The sequence below is a fragment of the Cydia splendana genome, chromosome 26, assembly GCF_910591565.1.
Source record: "Cydia splendana chromosome 26, ilCydSple1.2, whole genome shotgun sequence".
In the NCBI taxonomy this organism is placed as follows: Eukaryota; Metazoa; Arthropoda; class Insecta; order Lepidoptera; family Tortricidae; genus Cydia; species Cydia splendana.
Genome location: NC_085985.1, coordinates 11,234,428 through 11,259,742, shown reverse-complemented (window position 1 = coordinate 11,259,742; position 25,315 = coordinate 11,234,428). Strand labels below are relative to the sequence as shown.

The 25,315-nt window shown below is 38.9% G+C and overlaps 2 protein-coding genes across 4 annotated transcripts; one reads left to right on the top strand and one right to left on the bottom strand.

Moving 5' to 3' along the window:
- The first annotated feature begins 763 nt into the window (after positions 1–763).
- LOC134803369 (uncharacterized) lies at positions 764–13,774 on the top strand. 2 transcript variants are annotated; one of them, XM_063776177.1, is made up of 7 exons: positions 764–940; positions 2,919–2,963; positions 4,700–4,874; positions 6,868–6,929; positions 8,495–8,665; positions 10,706–10,903; positions 13,521–13,774. In XM_063776177.1, the coding sequence occupies exons 1-7, from the start codon at positions 892–894 to the stop codon at positions 13,733–13,735; spliced, it is 915 nt and encodes a 304-aa protein (XP_063632247.1). In that variant the 5' UTR covers positions 764–891; the 3' UTR covers positions 13,736–13,774. The 2 variants fall into 2 exon arrangements, with proteins under 2 accessions (XP_063632247.1, XP_063632248.1); XM_063776178.1 differs by lacking the exon at positions 4,700–4,874.
- Positions 13,775–16,404: 2,630 nt separating this feature from the next.
- On the bottom strand, positions 16,405–25,043 carry LOC134803501 (uncharacterized). 2 transcript variants are annotated; one of them, XM_063776301.1, is made up of 6 exons: positions 24,876–25,043; positions 22,690–22,791; positions 21,474–21,540; positions 20,254–20,314; positions 17,323–17,396; positions 16,405–16,547 (listed from the first exon to the last, which is right to left on the bottom strand). In XM_063776301.1, exons 1-5 carry the CDS (start codon positions 24,936–24,938, stop codon positions 17,339–17,341), a joined length of 351 nt encoding a protein of 116 aa, XP_063632371.1. In that variant the 5' UTR covers positions 24,939–25,043; the 3' UTR covers positions 16,405–16,547; positions 17,323–17,338. The 2 variants fall into 2 exon arrangements, with proteins under 2 accessions (XP_063632371.1, XP_063632370.1); XM_063776300.1 differs by having other exon boundaries at positions 20,258–20,314.
- Positions 25,044–25,315: the final 272 nt, after the last annotated feature.

Here is a 25,315-nt window from a genome sequence, read left to right as displayed (position 1 = left end):
GCATTTCTTTAAATAAATACGTTAATAAATTAGGTAAATGATTCTTCATGTTCTTAATAGAAGGTAGCATCCTAATCATCATATAGAAGTGGTATACTATACGCGTGCCTCCGTGAGGGACAAAACATACGCAATGCGACACTAATATAGTTCGTTTTTTTTAGCATTAGAAATAAGGTAAACAATCTTGATGTGTCTTTTAATTGAAAAACACGTTTTAAAAATAAGTTACGGCAAATATGTAACAATTATGAATCTAATACAATCATTTATATTCTTCTGCTTTCATAAGTAATAGTTATTGATTTTTAAAAAGCGTTTTTCAATTAAAAGACATGTCAAGATTGCTTACCTTCTTTCAAGTTCTTTCTAATGCTAAAAAAAACGAACTATATGATTGGTCGAATTTATTTGTTGCCCACCATAAGCCATACTAAATTTACGGTGGGGAACAATAAATATGTGAGACTGCGACAAGGACAAACAATAATAGCGCTTTCGCTAGGCTACTCCTACTGAAAGATAGAGTCAGACCAAGAATAGTCTGCAGCGGATTTGATAGCCCACGCAGTGCAAGTGTTATTTTAAACGTCAAACTTCTATGAAATTATGACGTATAAATGACACTTGCACTGCGTGGGCTATCAAATCCGCTTTTTTTGGTCCGACTCTACATTAAGACTATCCCGTTCTGTCAATTATCCCCACCACTCATGCCAGTTCAATACTAGATTCATGATTTTCTTCAATGGCTTCCAAGCAACACTTGATGCATGAAATAGATGTGAAATTGAATGTATATAGGCGTGAAATTGAAGTACAGGCACTGATCAAAGTAACGACTGAACTGATGAACTCCTCTGATTTGTAAAAACACTTGTGTTTTTGCCAATGCAAATGAGTGCCTTTCGAATTTTTGAGACTACTGTATGTATATCAGGTAATATTCTTCAATACTACTACTACTAGTGCACCTTTGAACGTTTTCACAATATCCGATCCGATAACGGATGTCGGAAGGAAGTAAAATGTAAGATATATGAGTTTCTCTGTATTTATTTATGCATTTAATAAATCATTATTATAAAAAAAAACTATTTATAGCGTAAAAAGGCGGACTTAATGCCAATGACAACTGTTTTTGTCATTGCCACCTTCCGACATCCGATATCGGTTCGGCGCTTCCGATAGAGATAGATAGAGATAGAGATCTTTATTTTGCATCCAATGTACATATTTATATTACATACGAGTAAACTACATAGTAACATACAGGCACATGGACCCTGGTAGGGTATCGCAAAAATATTTGTAACAAATCAAATTATAAATTTTATGTGACAAGCATAACATATATGACTTAAAGTAAATTAAGAGTAGGTAACAATTAGGAGTAATCAATTTAATATATTTTTTAAGTAAAATGTGTTTTCTTACTTACATACTACTTATACTTATAACAATGTGTCTTCCATAAACTCAGATATACTGTAGTAGCACTTTACGACCAACTTACTTTTTAGATTTGTTGCAAATTGGTTGTATGACGTTTTTAAATAAGCGGGAATTTTATTGTAAATTTTAATAGCCCCTGTAATAGGGGCCGTTTTTGTAGATCTCTAGTTTCGGCTCCGGAAGTTCTAAATACTGTTTGCGTCTGGCATTTTGGCAAAATTTAAAAAGATGTATATTTTTGTGGACGAATATGGCTACTTCTAAAATGTAAAGAGAGGGGAGGGCTAGAAGTTTTAGATTTTTAAAATAAGGTCTACAGCTATTTGGTTGGTGGATATTGGCTAGGATTCTGACGCATTTTTTCTGCACCACAAAAAGATGCTGAATATCGGTGCTATGGCCCCATAATAGGATACCATAACGCAGCCATGCAACTGCCTGTGAACGATAATTTTAGCCATGTCGGACACCCCGTCTGCTGTCGGACGATAATGTTTGTTGTACTGTGCGTGACCGCTAACCGCTATAACGTAACCGCATTTAAAATAAAATTTTATAAAATCAACCCTTAAGGGGAGAAATGGGGGGGAGAAAGTTAGTTTGTATGGAAGAAAAACAAAACAACAGATTTGTTCCAAAAAAGTTCAAAAACGCATGGAAAAATTATTAAAACATTATATTCAAACTTTTAAAATGCCAAATTCAGTGTTTTAGTATAAACATTTTGAATCTTTGACTTTGGGCATAGTTCCATTTGTATGGAAATCGTTACCGCCACGCGCTATAAATTATTTTTTTATTACGAAAAAATGTATGAATGCCTACTATAAAGTGATATTTTGCAAAATAAAAAATACATGAGCTACATCGTCCAATTTTTTATTTAGTGCAAATCACCACACTGCGATTGTAACATCCAAAATAGTCACAAAAAATGACATATCATTTTCAATTTTTGTACAATAATATTTTTTTTATATGGAAAGGTATAATAATTATTTCAAAAATGGATTCCTCGTTCCTAAATTATACGAAAATTATATATTACTTGCCCTAGTTGCTAAGAACAGGAAGAAATATAGCATAGATTGGACCTGGGGAGCCGACCCTTTCACCCCCCCCCCCTTTTTAGGGGGTATGCACGGTACGATCTTTTGGCTACCGGGGCAAATCAGCTTTGTTTGACCTAAGGAACTAAGTGAGCCTAAAGTGCATGCTGTTCCATGCATTTATTAGTGTTCCGTACTAAACCTACTATACCTATTATTACAATCAGGATATACCTATATTCCTCGTAAGTTAATAAATAGACAATAGGTTTTTTTAATCCAATATTGTGTAGAGTAAGACCAAGAAAAGTTTGCAGCGATTTTGATAGCCCACGCAGTGCAAGTGTTATTTATACGTGCAGCCTGCAGACTTTTCACGGTCTCTGACTCTAAACAGCGTTGATTTGATTTCAGTTTTGTTCGTAGCGGTTGCGGTTTCGCAGGGGGAACAGCCGCCACGTAAGCCCTGTTACCTTCCTGTTATAATTATGGCCAGCCCCTCTGGCAACAGACGCCACGTGAGCCCTGCTACCTTCTTGTTACAATTATGGCCAGCCCCTCTGGCAACAGACGCCACGTAAGCCCTGTTACCTTCTTGTTACAATTATGGCCAGCCCCTCTGGCAACAGACGCCACGTAAGCCCGCCTGTTACCTTCTTGTTACAATTATGGCCAGTCCCTCTAGTCTGGCAACAGACGCCACGTAAGCCCTGTTACCTTCTTGTTACAATTATGGCCAGTCCCTCTAGTCTGGCAACAGACGCCACATGAGTCCTGTTACAATTATGGCCAGTCCCTCTAGTCTGGCAACAGACGCCACGTAAGCCCTGTTACCTTCTTGTTACAATTATGGCCAGTCCCTCTAGTCTGGCAACAGACGCCACATGAGTCATGTTACCTTCTTGTTACAATTATGGCCAGCCTCTCTGGCAACAGACGCCACGTGAGCCCTGTTACCTTCTTGTTACAATTATGGCCAGCCCCTCTGGCAGCAGACGCCACGTAAGCCCTGTTACCTTCTTGTTACAATTATGGCCAGCCCCTCTGGCAACAGACGCCACGTAAGCCCTGTTACCTTCTTGTTACAATTATGGCCAGTCCCTCTAGTCTGGCAACAGACGCCACGTAAGTCCTGTTACCTTCTTGTTACAATTATGGCCAGCCTCTCTGGCAACAGGGGCCACGTGAGCCCTGTTACCTTCTTGTTACAATTATGATTTTGGGGTTGAACGTACTCTATGTCCTTCCCCGCAACAAAAACTATCTATGGGGTCATCCATTAATTAGGGAGAGGGAGGGGGTCAAGAAAATGTGACATGTTGTGACAAGGGGAAGGGGGGAGGCATAAACTCTGTGACGTCACTTTGACTTCATCAGTAACCGAAAATGTATTTAAATTATTTTATACGCTAATTATCATTTAAATAACAAGGTTTTGAAACGATAATCGTTTTTATTCGTTTAATTTTATTTCTTAATCAGTTTTGGGTTATAAAACTACTAATATTTCTTTTGTCAAAAATATTTAGATAAAATATTAAATAAATATTTGCCGATTTCGTTGTCGTTGAAGAAATGTGACGTCACACCAGGGGGAAGGGGTTTGCCAAATGTGACCAAGTGTGACAAGGAGGGGTAAAAAAATCTAGAAATTCGTGTGACGTAATTAATGGATGACCCCTATATACCAAATTTCAACTAAATCGGTTCAGCGGTTATAGATTCTCCATACAAAATTCCCCCCTCCCCCTTGTCACCCCCTTAGGGGCAAAAAATTTCAAGGTTTTGAATTTTTTTGTTGTTTGTTTACTAAGACTATTTTACATACCAAATTTCAGCTTCCTAGGACTTCAGGAATTACCTTAAAGATTTTGATGATCATCAGTGAGTGAGTGAGTCAGTGACGAAATCGGGGTTTTTTAGATATGAATACAATCTAAAGTATAAGAGCCGAAGTATAACAATTGAAAATGTGTACGCTTAATAAGTCCACTATTGACATCCTATCCCGAGAATTTTGTTTATCTGGTATAATCCAAACCCAAGTTATGAGGGTTCAAAAAAACAACGAAGCGCTTTAGGAAAAGTAGGTATAGTGCCCTTGCGCTTCGCTTTGCTCGTCTTAATCAAATCAATATAATTATCAATTTATTCTGCATATAATCATTTATTCCACGGCCTTTTAATAACAATAGCTAGAGAGCCTATTGGAGAATCAGGAAAATTTGAGTGGTGTAAAAAAGCGGAATGCGTTGCCAACCAAACAAACTACAATACCTCGCGCTTCCACAAGATACGAGATCTCCAGAGCGTGGACACATCGCCGGGCGTCTGGGAGATCTATTTGGGGCTGTGGTCCACCTCCACCAGGTACCGTATGGGATCATCCATTAATTACGTCACACGAATTTCTAGGTTTTTTGCCCCCTCCCCCCCTCCATGTCACACTTGGTCACATTTTGCAAATCCCTCCCCACCTGGTGTGACGTCACATTTTAGACAATTTTGTTTGCAACGAAATCGGTAATAGTAGCTCGGCATTATTTTTTTGAATGAAAAAATATTTTTGGTAAAAGAAATATTAGTAATTTTATAACACAAAATCAATTAGGAACGAAAATTACTTCCAAAAACTCATTATTTAACAGTACAGCGAATAAAAAAATATAAATTAATTTTCGGTTACTGATGAAGTTAAAGTGACGTCACAATGTTAGTGTCTCCCCCCTCCCCCATGTCACAACATGTCACATTTTCTTGACCCCTCCCTCCCCTAAACGTGTGACGTAATTAATGGATAACCCCTATACAAATTAGAGATGCACCGGATATTCGGTTACTATCCGGTTTCTATCCGGCCATTATTTTACCATCTGGCCGGATACCGGATAGTGACCTACTGTCCGGCCGGATTGTAAACAGAATTGGAATATGAAACAGTCACGGTCGTAATCTAATCGTACTCGTTTATTATTTTAAAACAATTTAAACATTCCATTTACTGGCACGTGCACTTATTTCGAACCTTCAGCGGCCGGATACCGAATATTCGGCCGATGGTCTGGCCGAATATCCGGTGTCCGGTATCCGGCCAAACAACTATCCGTTGCATCTCTCAATGTTATCATTAACATTAACTGTATCGACTAGTAGAATATTTGCGAGTGTTTATTTTTTGGAATTTTTAGTCGGTTTGAGTCCCGGGCGAGGCAAGCGAGTTTTAGAAAATCTTTGCATGCAGTTTTGTTTCTTTTTAAAAATAAAGGAATGTCTCGTTTAAGTAAAATGAGCCAGCTTAAGGATTTAAGGTAGTTTCCTCCAGGGCCCGATTTATCTTTCCACACTGTATAAGGGTCGATCAACTTTTTTATGTACTTAATAAAAAAAGTTTTGTTCAATAAAATCTTATGGATAGGAAATATTACGCAAAACTTTGCGTAGGGGGCGCCACTACCACAATCCATCACAATCTGGGGGTCTACCGCGAAACAAGAAATTCTAAATTTCCTTATCTAACCTTTCTATCACTCTTGCATATTCGAGCGATAAAGAGGCAGATAACTAATTTTCGATTATTCGCGTTTCCCGGTAGGCCCTTTTGTAAACCACCCGCCTTGATGCATCAATGTCATATGTTATTATCTTTGAAAACTTGTCAAATAACAGTTTAAGGCACAGTATGTACTTATTAAGTAGTTACTCTATGGTTTACGATAGGCGCTACTGCTGCACTCTGGTGGCAGAATATTGCAGTAACACCCCCTATTTTTATAGTTGGTCAAGCAGATCTTGTCAGTAGAAAAAGGCGGCTGAAAAATGTGGGAGCGAAGGGATATCGTCCCATAGAAAATTTGAATTTCGCGCCTTTTTCTACTGACAAGATTTGCTTGACCATCTACCGTAAAATGGGGTGAGTAGGGTTAGCGGGGAGAGTTGGGTTATGAATGGGGAGAGAAAGGATGAAAGGGGGTGAGATGGGATTTTAAGGCTACTGCTACAAAAAGAATGTATGCCAATTTAAAATGGAGCTATAGTAATACTCATAATAAAAAAAACTCGATCCAACAATCTTCCAAAATCACCTTTGTATGAAAACCCATCTCACCCCAATTACGAGGGGTAGTCCCGAGTTGAGGTGGGATTTCCTGTTTATCGTCAAAGTTATGAAATGGAACTACCCAAAATAAAATAAAAACTAAAATACAAACGTCCGGAACACTTATATATTATAGTTTGCATATGTAAAAATAAAATGTTATCGAGGTTTGAATGTCAGTTTTGCGCCTACTCACCCCATTTTACGGTATATTTGTATTTTAACCGGCTATGCGATTTGACTAGTGATTGCATTACCTCCTTACAGGTTGTTAATCCTGCTGTCGCAACACAACAGCAGCACAAATCTGGGACAATATTATGAATTCAGTAAGATAGTGCTTCTTTTTAACAAGCTTTTATTAGGTCGACCTGTATGTAACTAACATGTAATGGAATCTAAGGTAACTAATTTAACCATCTTCCAAGGATCGTAGCGTCATGAAAATTGGCAGCTGTATGTAGTTCTGATGACAATACAATAATATGGTACTGTCGAACTGATCTGATGATGGAGACAGGAGGTGGCCATAGGAACATTAGGAACTCTGTGATGAAACAACGCAACCTAATTGTGTTAGGGGTTTTTAGAATTGTCTCGATGATTATTAGTTGTCTGTCGTAAGAAAAGTACAGTCAGCGATAAAAGCTTGTACCTAAAATGAAATTTTTGCCAAAAACTTATTTTTACTTCATTTCTTCACACTTCACAAGAGTAGAAACATAATAATTAGAGTTAGACCAAGAAAAGTCTGCAGCGATTTTGATAGCCCACGCATTGCAAGTGTTATTTATACGTCATAATTTCATACAAGTTTAAATAAAAATAAATAAATATTATATAGGACATTCTTACACAGATTGACTAAGTCCCACAGTAAGCTCAAGAAGGCTTGTGTTGTGGGTACTCAGACAACATGTGGGGTTGACGTTCAAAATAACACTTGCACTTGGTCTAACTCTATCAGGTTTTCCGCAAAATGTAGTAGAAAGTCGTTTAACCATCTTAAAGATCCAACGGAATATATATGGACAAGTTATTAAATAACTACAACTTATAAAACGAAGTCCCCCGCCGCGTCTGTCTTTTTAGTGTGTTTGTATGTTCGCGATAAAGGTAAAAACTACTGAACGGATTTTCATGCGGTTTTCACCTATCATTAGAGTGATTCTTGAGGAAGGTTTAGGTGTATAATTTGTTAAGGTTTTGTGTAGGTACCTAACCCGTCCGAAGCCGGGTAAATAAATGAACTTTTACTCGAAATTACCATTGTCAGGTACTTAAAGTGTCATTTTAGGGGTCATCCATTAATTACGTCACACGAATTTCTAGGTTTTTTGACCCCTCCCCCCCCCCTTGTCACATTTGGTCACATTTGGCAAACCCCTCCCCCCTAGTGTGACGTCACATTTTTTCTACGAAATCGCCAAATCGAATTAAGTAAGTACCTAAGTATTATTAATATTTTATCAAAATATTTTTGACGATATAAATATTAGTAATTTTATAACCCAAAACTGCTTAGGAAAGAAAATTAAAAGAATAAAAACGATTATCGTTTTAAAAACTTGTTATTTAAATGTACAGCGAATGAAATAATTTTAAAAAAAAATTCGGTTACTGATGAAGTTAAAGTGACGTCACAAAGTTTGTGTCTCCCCCCTCCCCCATGTCACAATATGTCACATTTTCTTGACCCCCTCCCTCCCCCTAAACGTGTGACGTAATTAATGGATGACCCCTTATGGAACTTCACGGGCCTATAAATCCCGGTCTTTTGATAGGCTTGCGTGGGGATATACATAGATCCATTGTGTATTGTTATTATATATAAATAAATCATGGTATGGCACGTGTGGTATTGAAACGTTTAACATGAAGAGTAAATGTTTAGGTCTTGGAGTCGAGACTCCAGGCAAGAATCGTGGGCCCGCCTTTTCGCAAGTCAAATTCAGATATAAAGAAGGCGGCGACGAGGAGCGGAAAAACATAACGTTTCCCCAGAGGCGGCCCTGGCTGCTCCCGTGGCAGGAGTTCGGATCCTTCGTCATCAGGTTCACTCGGGGTAATAACGACGTATTTTTCTTAACGCAGCGTACTCCGTTAGTAGGCGAACGACACGCGAACGCGAAGCGAAGCGATGCGCGGGGTGAATCAATCCTTTCATACCTATAGAAGTGTCCTACGTGGGCGATCTCGTTGCGAACGCGAACGCCTTGGGCCCGCCGCGTTGCGTTCGCGAGTTCTTCGCTTACGTAAGACGCAGCGATTTACATCGGTGACGACCGCAAGGTGGCGCAGGTGGGAACGTTCCCTGACGGCGGGCCTGCCCCGATATAGCGTCGATCGTATTTTACCTGGAATACCTGGAATAAAGCCAAATTGATTTTCTGAGATGTCAGATAGAGCCATTATCCGGGCCGCATTATTCTCTCGTACCTATCATAGTTAAAAGGAAAATTGTTGAAAATCATACGTTTTTAGTTTAGCTTGTAGTTGAGGCCCCTAGAACACAACCAGAGCATTCTCTTGGTATGTACAATCGTCTCTGTAACATTATCTACGCTTGTAATCGGGAAAGAACTGGCTCTTGAGACACAGGGAAACCTACTTTTCATTTCTCATGCTCTGAAAGAGGATCATTGTTGTTCTAAAAGGTGTGCAGAAAATAATACGTTTCTGCACTAGAGCATTTTAGGTTCCAAGAACGAATTTATTATTTTTTTACGATAAGCAATTGAAATTTGGGAAAGTATAAATGGATTTGTTATACTAATGATATTTGACTCCCCATTCCATAAATAACAATAATTTTGCCTAAATTGTTAATTGAAAGTACCCTAAAAAATCCTATAAAGATTTATCATGTCATGTTTTTAAAAAATCACTTGCATTTTACTGTCCTCGTATTAGAAATTAAAAGTGGGTAATAGAGTGTTTAACTCGGGTGAAAGGCATCATTTCAGCCTCGGAGCGTTCGAGCGCCAAACCTCGGCAGGTTTGCGAGTTGTTTTTCGGGCACAGTCACTGTAATTCTTAATAATTGTAGGAGATAACACTAATTGTTCATATTTACACTAGAATTTTATAATTGACCACTTTAATGTTCAGTTTTAACATTTTTAAACAATTTAATTACGGACCTATTATGTTTACCGTGGCACTAGCGCCACCTGACGCTCCCGATTAATATATAACTTCCTGGCCGCGACGCGATTCGCGCACGAGTGTGGAGTTTTATCAGGGGCGCGAGACTCCTGACTTCGGCCAAACTCGGCTCCGCTCGGCTCAGCATTGCTCCGAGCAATTATTAGGGTTGGCACCACTTGACGCCCCTTTGCGTGCACGACCACAGATAAGATAATGGCTTGAATTTCGACAACTTTAAATAGCCGACAGGGATAGTGCCATACCGTCGGTTGAGAATACGTTTGTGCCATATCCATTATTGGCAAAATCGTTTTTTAATGATTCCTTAAATAACAAAAAATATGCTATAATTGACAGTAATAAAAAAAAACAGTTTTTGAAAAAAACTGTTTTTTTAATAAAAAAAATCAGTTTTTTTAATAAAAAAAATCAGTTTTTGAAAAAAACTGTTTTTTTTTTTATGTTGTGCCATATCCGCATTTTGCTATAGGATAATAATTACACTCTGTTAACAGAAAATTATCACAAAAGTGTGACATATCCAAAACGTTTGTGTCATTGTACGTTTAACATTTACTCATCAAAAACGCATATGGCAATATTAAAAATGCTTTTATTTTATAATTACTACTATATTTACAATATTTGTATGGTACTATAAATAGTAAACATAATGTTCATAAATTAAAAATAAGTTCAATATTTCCTAAATGTAAAACTTTTCGAAAAATATTTTTTTTAGCTTCTTTTTGCTCTCTTGCAAACCAATGTAAGTGGCGTATGGCACAAACGTATTCTCACCCGACGATACATTAGAAAGGGACAGCATGATTCGACCCTGAACCGCTGTCAAACTTCGGTTTTGTAGGAAGTTTCCTTTCTGTACGACAGTTCTTAGTATTATTTATTCTGTGCTAATCTCGGGTGCTAATGGTACATTTATTTTTACATTCAGTTACTCGAGACCCTGGACATAACCTCACCTTCGAGCAGGTTGGTGCTGACATGACTGGCAATAAGGTACTACTCCACCACCGTAACAGTGTCAAAAATGCTCGGAAAATAGAATACATCGCCTTTGCCGCCGAGGATAAGATGGAGTCAAAAATATTCTTCGATTGTCCAAATCCTCGTCATGCGAACGCACAGTTCAGTAAGTTTTAATTTTGAAAAACATTTGTGACGTCCCACGGTCAAAGGTACCTTATGGCGGGTATGGAGTTATGCATACCCCAGTAATCTGCAATAAATAAGCTATCGATAACACAAAAGATCAACCTTCTAGGTTGCGTAGTTACAGAGATATGATTTTTTGAAAATAATGTTGTGAAATGAGCAACTTTACGATAGAGAAGTTTTAAGTTTAGCCGCCTAAAAAACTATGTTCCTGAAGTAAGTTACATAGTTGACTACAAATAATAATGCCTTATATATCTGAGATTAAAAAAATATTGCGACTTGTTCTGTAATGCAAATAGAAACTTTTGATATCGACTGATTTATGTGTATACTAACCAATCTCTTGAAAATAAAGTTTTATTTCATTTTCACGATTGATTGCAATGAGCTCTCAAGATTTAAATTTTATCTATTAGAAAACGACACTGACAGACAGTTTAAGCAAAAAACAATACCGATTTAGAGGTGAAAATGTATTTTCTGACTTTTTCATATAAAATCACAAAATTGAATATTTTTACTTTTAATGTGACACACAATCAATTTTTCTGAGCACATATGAAAGAAATTCTGTCATTCAAATGAAATAAATCCTAAAACCCCAACTAAATACTATATTTAACCCCTTATGCCACTTTAAACTTACATAACAATAACAGTATTTGCTCCATACATTTACCAAAAAGGTACCTTATGGAAATAAATCTAATAATACATCACTACAAAATATCAATCATATTATAGTTTATCTTTTATGAATAGAAAATATTAATTTACATTAAACTGCCCCCAATTTAATTAGTTCTTCGTCATAATAATCTTAAAAAAGACCAATAATTTGTATGTAATGAAAAGGTACCTTGTGGTCAAGTTACATGATGAGGCATGATGATGATGGAACAGTTAGGATAAACTAATAATATTTTGGGGTTAAGATGGTATAAATCGTCTATTTCTTATCAATAATATATTTCGGTTGCTATTGAAGATAAGCGGCATTGAGGTTCAATGACCTCAGATATTCCTTAAGGTAATGCGTCGGGTATTGGCATTTTTCAGCAAACCAATGGCTGATTTACTGCATGCGACCAAACCAAATGAAGATTATTCTAGTTAAGAAAGACTTGACGAGAGTAACTTTGGTATAATAGCAGTCTACTTGGATTTGTGATGTCGGTCTATGTACGATTATAATATTTGCGAGGCGCCCCAACCAGAACTGAAATTATCAAATTAGTTTTGCAGAATGCTAATACAGTTCTCTACCAAACTTCTTTTCCCGTATTGACTAGTTTTTTTGGGAATTTTCAATCTTTTTTCCATAAGGTACCTTTTCTACTAAACTCTGAGACGACATTACTAGGCTTATAACTAACTTATAACAAAAATAAAAACAGGTAAACAAACGTTAGGCATTAAGGTTTCAGATCACACAATAAAAAAAAATTGAGCATTTTTTCACCTCTTTACAAAACATTTAATATCTCCGAAACTAGAAACCCTCATAAGGTACCTTTTCCCGTGGAACGTCACATTTTAACTTAACGTTATCAATGGGGGACACTCCTCCGATCGGCCATTCTCGATAGGCCCCTGTACACAATAGGCCAGCGCCGGCCAGTCCAAGGGACGCAGCCATGCCATAGAATGCGATAGCAATATCATTTGCTCCCTCTAACGCATAAATGCGTCCCCCAGACTGGCCCACGCTGGCCCATTGTGTACAGGGGCCTAGCATTGCTCCGAGCAGTTATTAGGGTTGGCACAACTTAGCGTCCCTTAATCTTGCAAGGTATGTTTGACCCATTTTTCGACTTCCAATGAAGCTGAAAATTTGCATACATATATAAGTCAGGTGACAATGCAATATTATGGTACCACCGAGCTGATCTGATGATGGAGGGAGACGTGAAGTAGCCATAAGAACTCTGTGATAAAACAATGCAAATTAATTGTGTTTGGGGGTTTTTAGAATGGTCTCGGTGAGTATTAGTTGTCTGTGGAAAGAAAATTACAGTCAGCGATAAAAGCTTGTATCAAAAATGGATTTTTTGCCAAAAACTTATTAAATCCTGCGATTGCTAATATATTGCGATTGGTAGGCCTAATAGCAATATATAAGAAGGTATTATAGAAGCTAGGAACTTTGTTTGGACTAGTTAGGAGGTGAACATATCAAAAGTCCCCGGCCGTAGCCCCGGTGCTGGGGGGAGAGGGGGGTAAGGAGGTCCATTCCAATAATGTATCAAAACTTATAAACTAAACCTAACTAAATATTGAAATAAACGATAATAATTCTCCATAAAACATTGAAATAGGACTGGCTTTACGGGCAATAATAATGAGGCATGACAGGGGCCAGTACAACGGTGTGACACCGCTACAACGCGATTGGTTGATGAGTTCGCATCACGCGCGCGATTGGTTGACGAGTTCGCATCACGCGCGCTATTGATCGCAACTAGTTGCGTTAGACTGCACGATTGGCTGGAATTCGTGAGTAACACCGCTGAACTAGTACCATTTTTAGTGCCCCATTAGCCCGTCCTTAGATATTATACGTCAATGGCATAAAACAATTTTCTCCACAGTTATAAAAAACAGTGTGCCCAGACTGGCCCATATAGACGCGCCAACTTGCCGGCCCGACCTGTGTGATCAGTGCCCGCGCGTCTACCTGCCGGTGTGTTCCTCCGACTTCAAGACCTACCGCAACGAGTGCCTCTTCCACTGCCAGCGACCCATCAACAGCACCACCAAGGTGCTGCACAAGGGACTGTGCATGCACTGGCTGTGGCAGAACTAAGCTCTTAAAATTTTAAATTAAATGACTAAGGAAGTAATGTTAATGTGGCTAATTCCGTCATAGGGCCTATTCCGTCCACTAGCTTTTTTCTCGAACATTGATAATTTCGTCGAAAAAGCAGAGATTGCTTTAAAGGCGTGTCCAGACAGAGGTGATCAAATCGACCGATTTGATCAGAAATCAAATTGGTGGCAAATTCCAATTTAATCACCAATTTTAGATTTATGGTGATATTAGAGCCCCCTAAATTGAAAAAATGCCCCAAAACGTAAATACTGGCATCACAAATTGGTATTCTTGCGTCCGCACTCCAGTTTATCGGTAATATCGGTCGGTTTAAGTGGTATCCAGACGGGTCTGATCAAATCGGTCGATTTGACCAGGAAAATAATTGGCGCCAATCTTATCTAGCGTCCACACGTACACAATTTAATCACCAATTTTAGAACCATAAACAAACGCACGTACAGATCCTAGCATTCCATAGATACTAGCTTCGAAAATTGGCATTGTTGTATCCACACCTTTTGATTTGATGGGGCAATCGAATCAGCGAGCCAAATTGCCGTTTGCGTCCGCACCTCCTGATTCGATCGGGCAATTTAATCAGATTAGCGAAAAATTGACTAATCTGGATACACTTTTAATTCGGCGAGCCAAATTGGCTTTTGCGTCCGCACGTCCTGATTCGATCGGGCAATTTAATCAGATTGGCGAAAATTTGACTAGTCTGGATACGCCTTTAGTTTCAGCAATCAAAAACAAATGGTTTTTTTTCCTACGATTCAAAATCAAAGAAATATACCTACGCTCGCTTTTCGGTGAAAGAAAACATCGTGAGTAAACCTGCAGACATCTAGAAATCAGGCAACAAGGCCTATATACCTCCCTAATAGACAAACATACATACGCATTTTACAACATTTTAACGTTAATGAGCTTATATACCTACGTGGGTTTCATCCGCGCTTTTGCACTTGCTCGGTTTGGTGGTAACTACTGGTTTTTTTTTCAGTAGTTACCACCAATATATTGTTACAGTTCAATACTAATAAAGACAGTTTAAATATATAGAGTGCTTTAATAAATAATTATAAGTCGATTAGTGTTTCAGGAAACTGCCTTAAGAGTGATCAAAAATATTAAACCAGTTTAACCGGTACGAGTGCGAAAATTAAAACGTGTATAAGGAAAAAAAAAATAATTAATTATTAGGATAAATTTAATCGTCCATTTAGAATCTAAATTTTAGATAATTTTCAAGTGATTTTATTAATAAAAAAGTTTATGTTTTAGTATTTTTGATCATTTACAAGGTAGTTTACCGAAATGATACAGAAATCAATTTATAATACTTTTTTATACAAAATGTATTTATTAAATTGGCTGTGTTGTGTCATACAGTTTTTCCAGAGTGCCGTAATATTTTTAAATATTTTGATATGTGAAGAAACTTAAACAAGTGAGAAACCTAATATATTGAGTGAGTTTTACCAAAGACATAGTGGTTTTACGTGGGTAATATCCTGATGAGTTTAAAAAAAAATTAAGGTGGGCCTTATATACCTCGCTTACCTAACTATAGATGGTCAAGCAAATCTTGTCAGTAGAAAAAGGCGCAAAATTCAAATTTTCTATGAGACGATATTCCTTCGCGCCTACATTTTTCAAATTTGCCGCCTCTTTCTAGTGACAAGATCGGCTTGACCAACTATACTTCCCCCGTCCCCGTTAGACCCAGCCCCAGACCCACCGCAACGAGGGCCTCTCCCGCTGGCAGCACCACGACACCAAGAAGGGGTGCTGCAGAAGGGGTGCTGCATGCACCGGTTATGGCAAAAATATAAGATGGTCACGTAAATCTTGACAGTAGAAAAAGGCGCGAAATTCAAATTTTCTATGAGACGATATTCCTTCGCGCCTACATTTTTCAAATTTGCCTTTTTTTACTGACGAACTAAGGGGTTGTGCACCAATCACGCGAGGTGTTTTCGGCTACTTTTTGACCCCCCCTCCCCCTTGGTGATATTTGGTGGTTTTTGGCTACCCCCCTCCCCCCACACAACCTGTATTTTGACCTAATTTTAAGATCAATAGTATTGTATATAGAAAATCTTGTTTATTTTTCTATTTTCGTTAAATAGAATCGCTATTTTGAAGTGCAGAGTGAAGATTTATGTTTAACCAAACCGAGAAAAAGTATCTACTCATGTGGTAGGTTTTTTTTCTTAGTTTCGTTCACTGTAGAAAAATACACGTGAGGTTTCCTTATACCCCCCTCCCCCAACGTGATCTATCCTGATTTTTTCGTGATCCCCCTCCCCCTATCGAACCTCGCGTGATTTGTGCACAAACCCTAAGGGTGTGACAGAGACGGGACGTCTAAGTGTGCGTTAGAACGAGATAGCACACCTAATGGCGTCGTCCGAATAGAGCCAATAAGGCTCCGTCACACAGGCGTGTTTCAATAGTAGTACAGTCAGCAGCAAAAGTTGCTAAGCGGGCCAGGTGTTCAAAATGATCTTGACGCGACGTTATTGTTAAGAGAATAAGAGCGTGTCAAGGTAATTTTAGCGTGTTAAGGTTTAAGGTAATTTTGAACACCTCGCCCGCTTAGCAACTTCTGCTGCTGTGACTGTACTAGATCTAAACAGTTATTATTAATTTTATTTCTTTGCATTACTATGGTTTATTACTGAACTGATCATATACAATTTAAAAATGAATATTAGATAACATAAGATCTTCCATTCGTTCTTGATTCGTTCTCATTCACTTCATTCGCCAGAATTTATTGACGTTTGCCGGTGATCTGAAACAGAAAATTGGTGTGTTGATATCTCATTCTGTCAGTAACATTCTCTACCATATAAAACGAGAGAGTCGGACTAAGAAAAGTCTGCAGCGGATATGATAGCCCACGCAGCCCAAGTGTTATTTTAAACTTCAAACTTCTATGAGATTATGACGTATAAATAACACTTGCACTGCGTGGGCTATCAAATCCGCTGCAGACTTTTTTTGGTCTGACTCTACTGCAAATCGCGCTCTAAAAAGTATGAAACAAGATAGAATTCTTATCTGAAATTATCATACAGGAAATATTATAAATGTTATAATTTTTTATATAAAAAAATATAGTTGATAAAAAAAACTAGTTAGCCTCTTAAGGGTCTTAATAAAATGAACCCATATTATGTTTAATAATGACACTTGATAGACATGACTAGATAGACATCTATCTAGTCATCAAGTCATCATATATAGTGTCAAGTATCTGAACTGATAAATCCGCTACTTGACGCTAGATGTCGACTACGAAATAACCCGCTTTTTGGTAAGAAAACATAAATGGAGTGAGCACTCTATCTCTATGCTTACTTATACTCTATCTCTATCTTAAGGCCCCTGTACACAATGGGCCAGCGCCGGCCAGTCCAAGGGACATGAGATAGCAATATCACTTGCTCCCTCTAACGCATAAATGCGTCCCCCAGACTGGCCCACGCTGGCCCATTGTGTACAGGGGCCTTTATACTTATGCTCTATATATCTCTATGGTAATAAGAAGTAACGTATATTCGAACCTTGAATCTTTCGTCATCAATGCACCGGGACACCTGCAGACCGCGCTCGCATCCTGTCTTTATATTCTCGTTCACTGAAAACCAAACAACAACACATAAATTATTATACCACAGATTATATAATAGTTCTTACGAAAGCTTATATTATGCATATATATAGTTGGTCAAGCAGATCTTGTCAGTAGAAAAAGGCGGCAAATTTGAAAAATGTAGGCGCGAAGGGATATCGTCTCATAGAAAATTTGAATTTCGCGCCTTTTTCTACTGACAAGATTTGCTTGACCGTCTATAGCTGGTCAAGCAGATCTTGTCAGTAGAAAAAGGCGGCAAATTTGAAAAATGTAGGCGCGAAGGGATATCGTCCCATAGAAAATTTGAATTTCGCGCCTTTTTTTACTGACAAGATCTGCTTGACCAGCTATACTTACTATATTATGCATATGCTTATACTATGATAATACTATTACTTATTCTGTGCTTATACGAACAAGTCCGTAGCTTACGTACCAGGATATTGTGTGTCCTACGATATAACGACACACAACGTGACAAAAAGCTGAGTGAGGACCTTTTGGCACAAATATTATGTAGGTATGTGAATGAATTAATAGTTTTGTGTTATTTTATTTTGTGTTATTATTTGTGCTAATAAACATTTCTTATTCTTATTCTTAGGTAGGCTTGTGTCGGTCATGAGGTCACGACCGAAGAACTGTAAGGGGCCGCCGAATGGAATCGGCCTGTGTCAGTTAGAACAAAAAGTTGACAGTTCCGAACAAATGACAGGCAGATACCATCCGGCGGTGACCGAAATATTGCACGCTCTTAATCGATCTTCAGGTCCGTTAAGCCCCCCATTCACACTCCTACCGTGTAGGCCGCCTCGTAGTCCGCCTCGTTGGGTAGGATTGTGTATGGGGGTTGCGGACTACGAGCCGTCCTACCGTTTAGCCACATCAACATCAACATCAACATCAACATTTATTCAGCAAATAGGCCACAAGGGCATTTTACACGTCAACATTGAATTTACATACAAGCAAAAATAATAACATCAACAATTTTATAAAATAAAACTAACAATTCAATCTAACGTATTACAATTACTAAGAGATGTATATGGTCTCTTAATGTCGAATTACATACAAAATATAGATACAAAACACAAAAAAAATCTATAATATTTAGAGGTGAAAATGTCTCTAGGTGTCAGAACTATAAGATTATATAGTTTATCAAGTTATCCTTAGAGATGTATAGGGTCTCCAAGAGTCAATACCCTGTATAATTAATACATTCATTAAGAGAAAAGAAACATACGAGAGCAGAATGAGGCGTCTCACTGTAATTAATTAATAAAAATAAAGTTACTAAGTATAATAGCTTGTGTTAGCTTAAACAGACCAGTCTCCACAAACAGCACCCGTTCACGAGTATGACGCGTATCTCAGCCATCGCCTCCCTCAACCTTCATTCGGGAAAGTGGCGACCCGATCAACGACGCCACCGTAAGCAAAGACTTTTAAGCGAGCATGACATGTTCAAGCTACCGGCCTATATTAATATTAAAATAGTAATAACATGTAGCTGTAAGACACGGCATTTTGTGCTCGTATGTTACATAAAAAGACAGTATAGCTTCACATAATTACTAGCCTAAGTTGACTTAGAGATGTAAAGGTCTCTAAGTGTCAGAAACATTAAAAATATAGGTATGTACAACCAAAAATAAAAATAAAATATATAAATAAATACTTAGAGATGTATAAGGTCTCCAAGTGTCCAAAACTAAAATTAAATTAAACAATTTAATCAAGCGAGAACATCATTGTCTCATGTGTCAATTCTACTGGACACTAGCATATTTAATTCACAATGTAAAAAAAAACAATATTTATTTAGCTCTTATTATACTAATGAAATCAAGCTACCGGCTTAAAGGCGTCTCTATCGTTTATAAAATCATTTACAGTGTAGTACGCCTTACTTAACAAGAAGCGCTTAATGTGCGACTTAAATTTGTGAAGTGGTAAATTCACTACATCAGTGGGGACTTTGTTATAAAAACGTGTACAGTTCCCGACGAAAGACGTACTAACCTTACGGAGGCGGTGGGCGGGCACAGCAACTTTATGTTTGTTTCTAGTGTTATAGTTATGGATATCACTGTTAACCTTGATAGGTTGTTACCTTTGCCGTTTTTTGCTTGATACCTTTGCCGTTTGTAGGACGGCTCGTAGTCCGCAACCCCCATACACAATCCTACCCAACGAGGCGGACTACGAGGCGGCCTACACGGTAGGAGTGTGAATGGCGGGCTTTAGTAAACTGGGATTGGTGAGCGCTTGACATGAGTAAAACAGAAAATAGACCGAACGAAATGGTTCACAATGACGCTGGCACGAGTGCGAACGAGATAAAAGTCCTAAACCTGAAAAGTATGAAAATCAAATATATTTTTTATTGTGTCAAGCTTTTTAATGTTTAACCGTCATATAGTATCGTACACCTTGAATCGTAATTCAGTTGCCAAAGATAAAAAAAAAACTACTGTAAAATCGATTCATATTCATTCCAGCTCTCGTGACCGAACTGAACTAAAGGAACTACGATATAACTCGCGTTTTGGTAAGAAAACTGATGTATGGAGTTACCACTCGTCGTAACACACTATCGCACCGCACCGCGACGTTGGTGGAATCTTGATGCGTCGCACCCATAAGTGAGAGCGGGAAAGAGATATCTGTTTCTCGCTCTCACTTATGGATGCGACGCACCAAGGTCGCGGTGCGGTGCGATAATGTTTTATGGCTTATAAGTTGAAAGAGTATAGGTATAGACCTATAGATTTAGATTTAGATATTTATTCTCATAATATTAAATTACATTATAAATTATGCTACTAATTATGCTGCTTTTAATCATACTTACTTACCGGAGTTGCACGTTTTAGCGATTTTGTTAACTTGTTCTTGATTCAGTATGCCCTCATCACAGAACACCGCCTCTAGAAACCTAATATAGGCCATTTTGTTCCCGACGCAAATCACCAAACTGTGAGGTGCGGGAGGGGTGCTCACGGCGTTGCGATTGGTCGATTCAAACATAGCGCGCTGACACGTGCAAGCGTAGGGATGGGACATGTTCATTACAGGTAGTTGGTACTGCTACCAGTGATACCGAAATTTATTGTGGTAAAATTGTTACCAATTTAGTATACTTAGAGTAAACTTACTTAATAATTATATTGATTAATTTAATATTTCATTAAGTAATTTAACAATGTACCTGAAATTTTTACTTCACGCGCACTTCTTTGGAGTTCATCATCAGGTCCATCTCGTGACATGAGAGCTAACTGCTCACCTAGAGGATTCTAAAAAACCCATACAACATATGTCTATCACAAACCAACACCGAGTGCCCTCGCACTTCTTTGAAGTTCATCATCAGGCGGCGTAGCACGGTCGCGTTCTTATCCCTTGTCACCATGCCTGTCACGTAATAACAAGTATGTAAGTGCGAAAGGGACGCGCATAGTGATAGACGATAAAAATGGAACCGTGCTGAGCCCACAGGTCCATCTCGTGACATGCGGCCTAACTGCTCCGCTGGCCTAGAGGATTCTAAAAAACTTACACAACATATTACCTATATATTATGTCTAAAATGGTACAATACGGTATGACGAAGCACGAAGTTTCCGCAACTGAAAAACCATCATCGTCACATCACTAGTCGAAAGGGAAAGGGATAGCGCATAGCATTTTCAAGTTGACGAAAAGGGACGGACATACTTCGCCTCTGCTTACTGACCAGTATAAAATGAACCCCGCGGACAAGAAACATTATTCAATGAAATAATGAATTTGACTTTCCTGTGGGATGTTATTCCATCTGTTTCGTAAGTAGATGTCTTAGATGACTTGCCACACCATTTTACGCTGCAATATCCCATGATTTCCCAATGAATTCAATAGTTTACGATTTATTTTCTTAGACTCGTGCACACTGCTAACAGTTCGTTACGTTGGGCGCAACTGATCGGAGCGGCGCGCGAACAATCTTATATTTGACCTATACACCATACGGGCGGTGACCGCGAGTCGTCCTATAAGCTCGGTCTATAGGGGTTGGTCTGTGGCCCTCATGGACCATGATTGCCATCGCCTTAATTGCTTCGCTCTCCACGTAGCTACCACCACCATCTTTGTCCAACTGTAGAGTTAAGGATGACTCACGTTAGACCGGGCCGTGTCCGGGCCGGAGCTTCCGGCGCTTATTTTTCTATGACATGACAGGCGATCACGTGATGCTTTCTATAGAAAACGATGCGCCGGAAGCTCCGGCCCGGACACGGCACGGTCTAACGGGAGTCATCCTTTAAGCATCTTTTTAAACAAGCAATCGCTTACCAAGATGACAATCGTTTGATTCGTTCGCGTGATAGTGAACGAAACGCTTATGTCTCGCCGTAGCAGTGGGTGACAGTGACACTCCTCCTTTCGGACATTCTCGCGCGGCTCCGTTCGGCCATAGAGTAATAAGTAAAGAAAGAGCGAGAGCGGTAACTCCGTACATCAGTTTTCTTACCAAAACGCGCGTTATTTCGTAGTCGACATCTAACGTCAAGTAATGGAACTATCAGTACCCCTACTTGACACCTGGGGCCGATCGCATAACAAACTACAACTAATATTACAAGCGGAACTCCTTATTTAATAAGTGAAATTAGAAAAGGAGTTCCGCTTGTAATATTAGTTGTAATTTGTTATGCAATCGGCCCCAGATGTCACAAGCGTCGCTACGTTTGACGCGACATCTATCTAATGTCAACTGATAAATTCCGCTACTTGACGCTAGATGTCGACTGCGAAATAACGCGCGTTTTGGTAAGAAAACTGATGTACAGAGTTACCACTCTTTCTTTACTTATATTACCTACTCTATGGTTCGGCTTAGCATTGTTCCGAGCAATTATTATTGTTGGCACAACTTGACGTCCTGCGATCATAGTTGACGTCCCTTTGCGTGCACAACCACAGATAAGCTAATGACTTGAATTTTGACAACCCTATTTGAAAGGGCCAGCATGATTCGACCCTGAATCGCTGTCAAACTTCGGTTTTGTAGGAAGTGTCCTGTCTGTGCGGTAGTACTTTTATTTGTTCTGTGGCTGTAGCGCGACCGAACTGAGAGTACGCCAAGTCCGCCAGATTTCTGCCGCGGGGCGAGGTAGTTCGAATCGGGGCGGGGCGGTACGTGGCCGTGCTGTATGATAATACTATTACCTACTTATTCTGTGGTATGGGTAACTATTAAAGTTAGTCAAGTTAGTAGTTTAAATTCGCACCCAAAATAACTTACAATTCCGAGGTTCGTGATCTGGCAGAAGTCTTGGCACTCTCTAGTCTCATTTTTACACGCCTCTCTCGCTGCTTTGAACATTGTTCTCAGTTGATCATGTGTCTAAAATTAAAACATAAAATCAAAGCCATCATCTGAAGGACAGTCAGCAGCAGAAGTTGCTAAACGGGCGTGGTGTTTAAAATTACCTTGGCACTTATTATCTTAACAATAAAGTCGCGTCAAGATCATTTTGAACACCTGCGGGCGCAGCACGGTTCCATTTTTATCGCCTATCACTATGCGCGTCCCTTTCGCACACATACTTGTTAGAACGTGACAGGCATGGTGACAAGCGATAAAAACGCGACCGTGCTAAGCCGCCTGCACGGATATGATGGTTGTTCTTGTCTACGTGACAACGTGATAAAACGGTATCCGTCACTTTCTATCCCGCGGTGTTAAAAAGTGACAGTTATTTTATCACGTGGATAAACCTGGATAAAGCCATCCATAGTACGCCGGCTGGCTCGCTTAGCAACTTCTGCTGCTGACTGTACACGTAAAAAAGTCTCTAAGGCCCCATTCGCACGGCAGCTTTTTCAACGCGCGTTAAAAAAGCGTTAGAATGACACAAATGGATAACCATGTATGTATTCACACGACAGCGGTGACGCTTTTTATCAAGCGTTGTTGGATTTTCGACTTTAAGCCTTGGTCGTTAAATCGAATTTAGAGTGCGGATAGATTCAAGCGCTTTTTTAACGCGCGTTGAAAAAGCTGTCGTGTGAATGGGGGCTAAAAGTCTAAACTAAATGTTCCCGATAACCGCATGCGATTTTCTGATACCTACATTGCTGCATTTGATCGAACTTGTCGGTCATTAGCCGTGAAACCCTTCGATGGAAAAACATAGACACATTGAGATTAGACTCATTAGAAGATTTCGAGTACCTACTTGATATAGTTAAGAGACCAAGTTCAAGAGTACCTAGCAATTTTCGTAGGACTGAAAAGGTTTATACCAACGATATTAACTAGGGATATGCGCGTTCATACAAATCCGACTGAACATTCTCGTTAATCAACACAGGCGCCATCTGTTGTATAATATGCGTACTACCGGCTAAGTCAGAGACATATGTTAAAGTAGACTGCACTCTCGCGTCGCGCCGAACAAAATACCTCGAGGGAGAGCGGTGTCCCATTCTTTTCTTTAGGACAACGATGAAGTAACAATTGAATGAATGTTGCTATTGTTGCGACAGCTAAATAAGGCATGCGCCTTTTTATTAATATAAATGTCATAATTACAAATTCCGCCGTGCCAGTTTATTAACTCAGTTCATATAATATTATGTAGCAATAAGTGGGAGTCAAAAGATATAAAATATATTATAAATTAAGCGCGTACAAAATATTGAACAACCAAAGAAGCGTTATATTTTCTGAATGACAACATTTAGAAAAATATTATTATTAAAGGGAAAATTCTTAAGTTAGTTAACCAGCACGTCAAAACCCACAAAATAGACACTCTTTTTAATGAATGTGGTAGCAGAAGTCTCCCTTTCGAGCCGTCTCGTTCGGCACGCTCGCCGGAGACGAGAGCGCAGTCTATTTTATAATGTGTCTTTGGACGGCGCACGTACAAGGCCATCATGGCCGCACGCGCAATAACGAAATAAAATCGCTTATTAAAATTGATTTTAAGCAAGAGATCAATAATATCATCATCATAATCAATAAAATGAAATCTCATCAATTTATTAGATTTTTCTGTAACAGTTTTTACACCCTTTCACAACACATCTAGACATTTTTTTGAATTGTAAAATGCATTAGGCACGTGACAACTTCACATTGCGCCGCGCGGCTCCCGACTGAGCGCGCTGGTGTGCTGAATGCGATTATCACACCCATAAACTGGTCCCTTTCGTAGTGCCCGTTAAGGCGCGTCCTTACGAAGTAATATATATGTCTATGGTTTATACCGACAAGTGGTAGGTATCGGTCGAATCAGCATTAAGATACAGACTACAAGCTGCTATAAGTATGTAAACCAAAGTCAGTAGTAAATTCATCATTCTTTGACCATTTCAATATGACGTTTATTTACATAGTTATCAAAATAATTAGCAAGTTCCATATAATGACACTTTTTAATATCGTTTTTACTTAGTCGACCGGTTTAAAGATGTACTTACAGGTAGATCAGCCATGACGCTCGCCAGCACAGCTGCGATAACCACGTAGCTCAAGGACGCCATTTTGAAATGTTACCAAATGTCTTCACTTCCACTTTCAAATAACTTGTGCGGGTCGCGCGGACGGCGGACCCCTTTTTATCTTATTGCGCCGTATCCTTTGCCTTATCTTCGCTCACTCTTCGCTATATTCGTAAGGGTCATAACCTTTATTACCTACTTATCACTACACCTTATAAAACAAAGTCCCCCGCCGCGTCTGTCTGTTTGTATGTATGTACTCGTAAGTTCGCGTTAAACTCAAGAACTGAACGGATTTTCTTGCGGTTTTCACCTATCGATAGAGTGATCCTTGAGGAAGGTTTAAGTGTATAATTTGTTAACCCGTGCGAAGCCGGGGCGGTTCACTAGTGTTATTAATATGAATTGCGTGAAACATT

Bases quoted from the DNA above. Each gene is read 5' to 3' on its own strand.
- LOC134803369 (XM_063776177.1), top strand. From the start codon at position 892: ATGCAAATGAGTGCCTTTCGAATTTTTGAGACTACTGTATGTATATCA. The intron at 8,666-10,705 runs GTAATAACGACG...TTTTACATTCAG, and splicing joins CGTCATCAGGTTCACTCGGG to TTACTCGAGACCCTGGACAT. The intron at 10,904-13,520 runs GTAAGTTTTAAT...TTTTCTCCACAG, and splicing joins TCATGCGAACGCACAGTTCA to TTATAAAAAACAGTGTGCCC.
- LOC134803501 (XM_063776300.1), bottom strand. From the start codon at position 24,938: ATGGCGTCCTTGAGCTACGTGGTTATCGCAGCTGTGCTGGCGAGCGTC. The intron at 22,792-24,875 runs GTAAGTACATCT...TTTTAATTTTAG, and splicing joins GCGTCATGGCTGATCTACCT to ACACATGATCAACTGAGAAC. The intron at 17,397-20,257 runs GTAAGTAAGTAT...TTTGGTTTTCAG, and splicing joins CGCTAAAACGTGCAACTCCG to TGAACGAGAATATAAAGACA.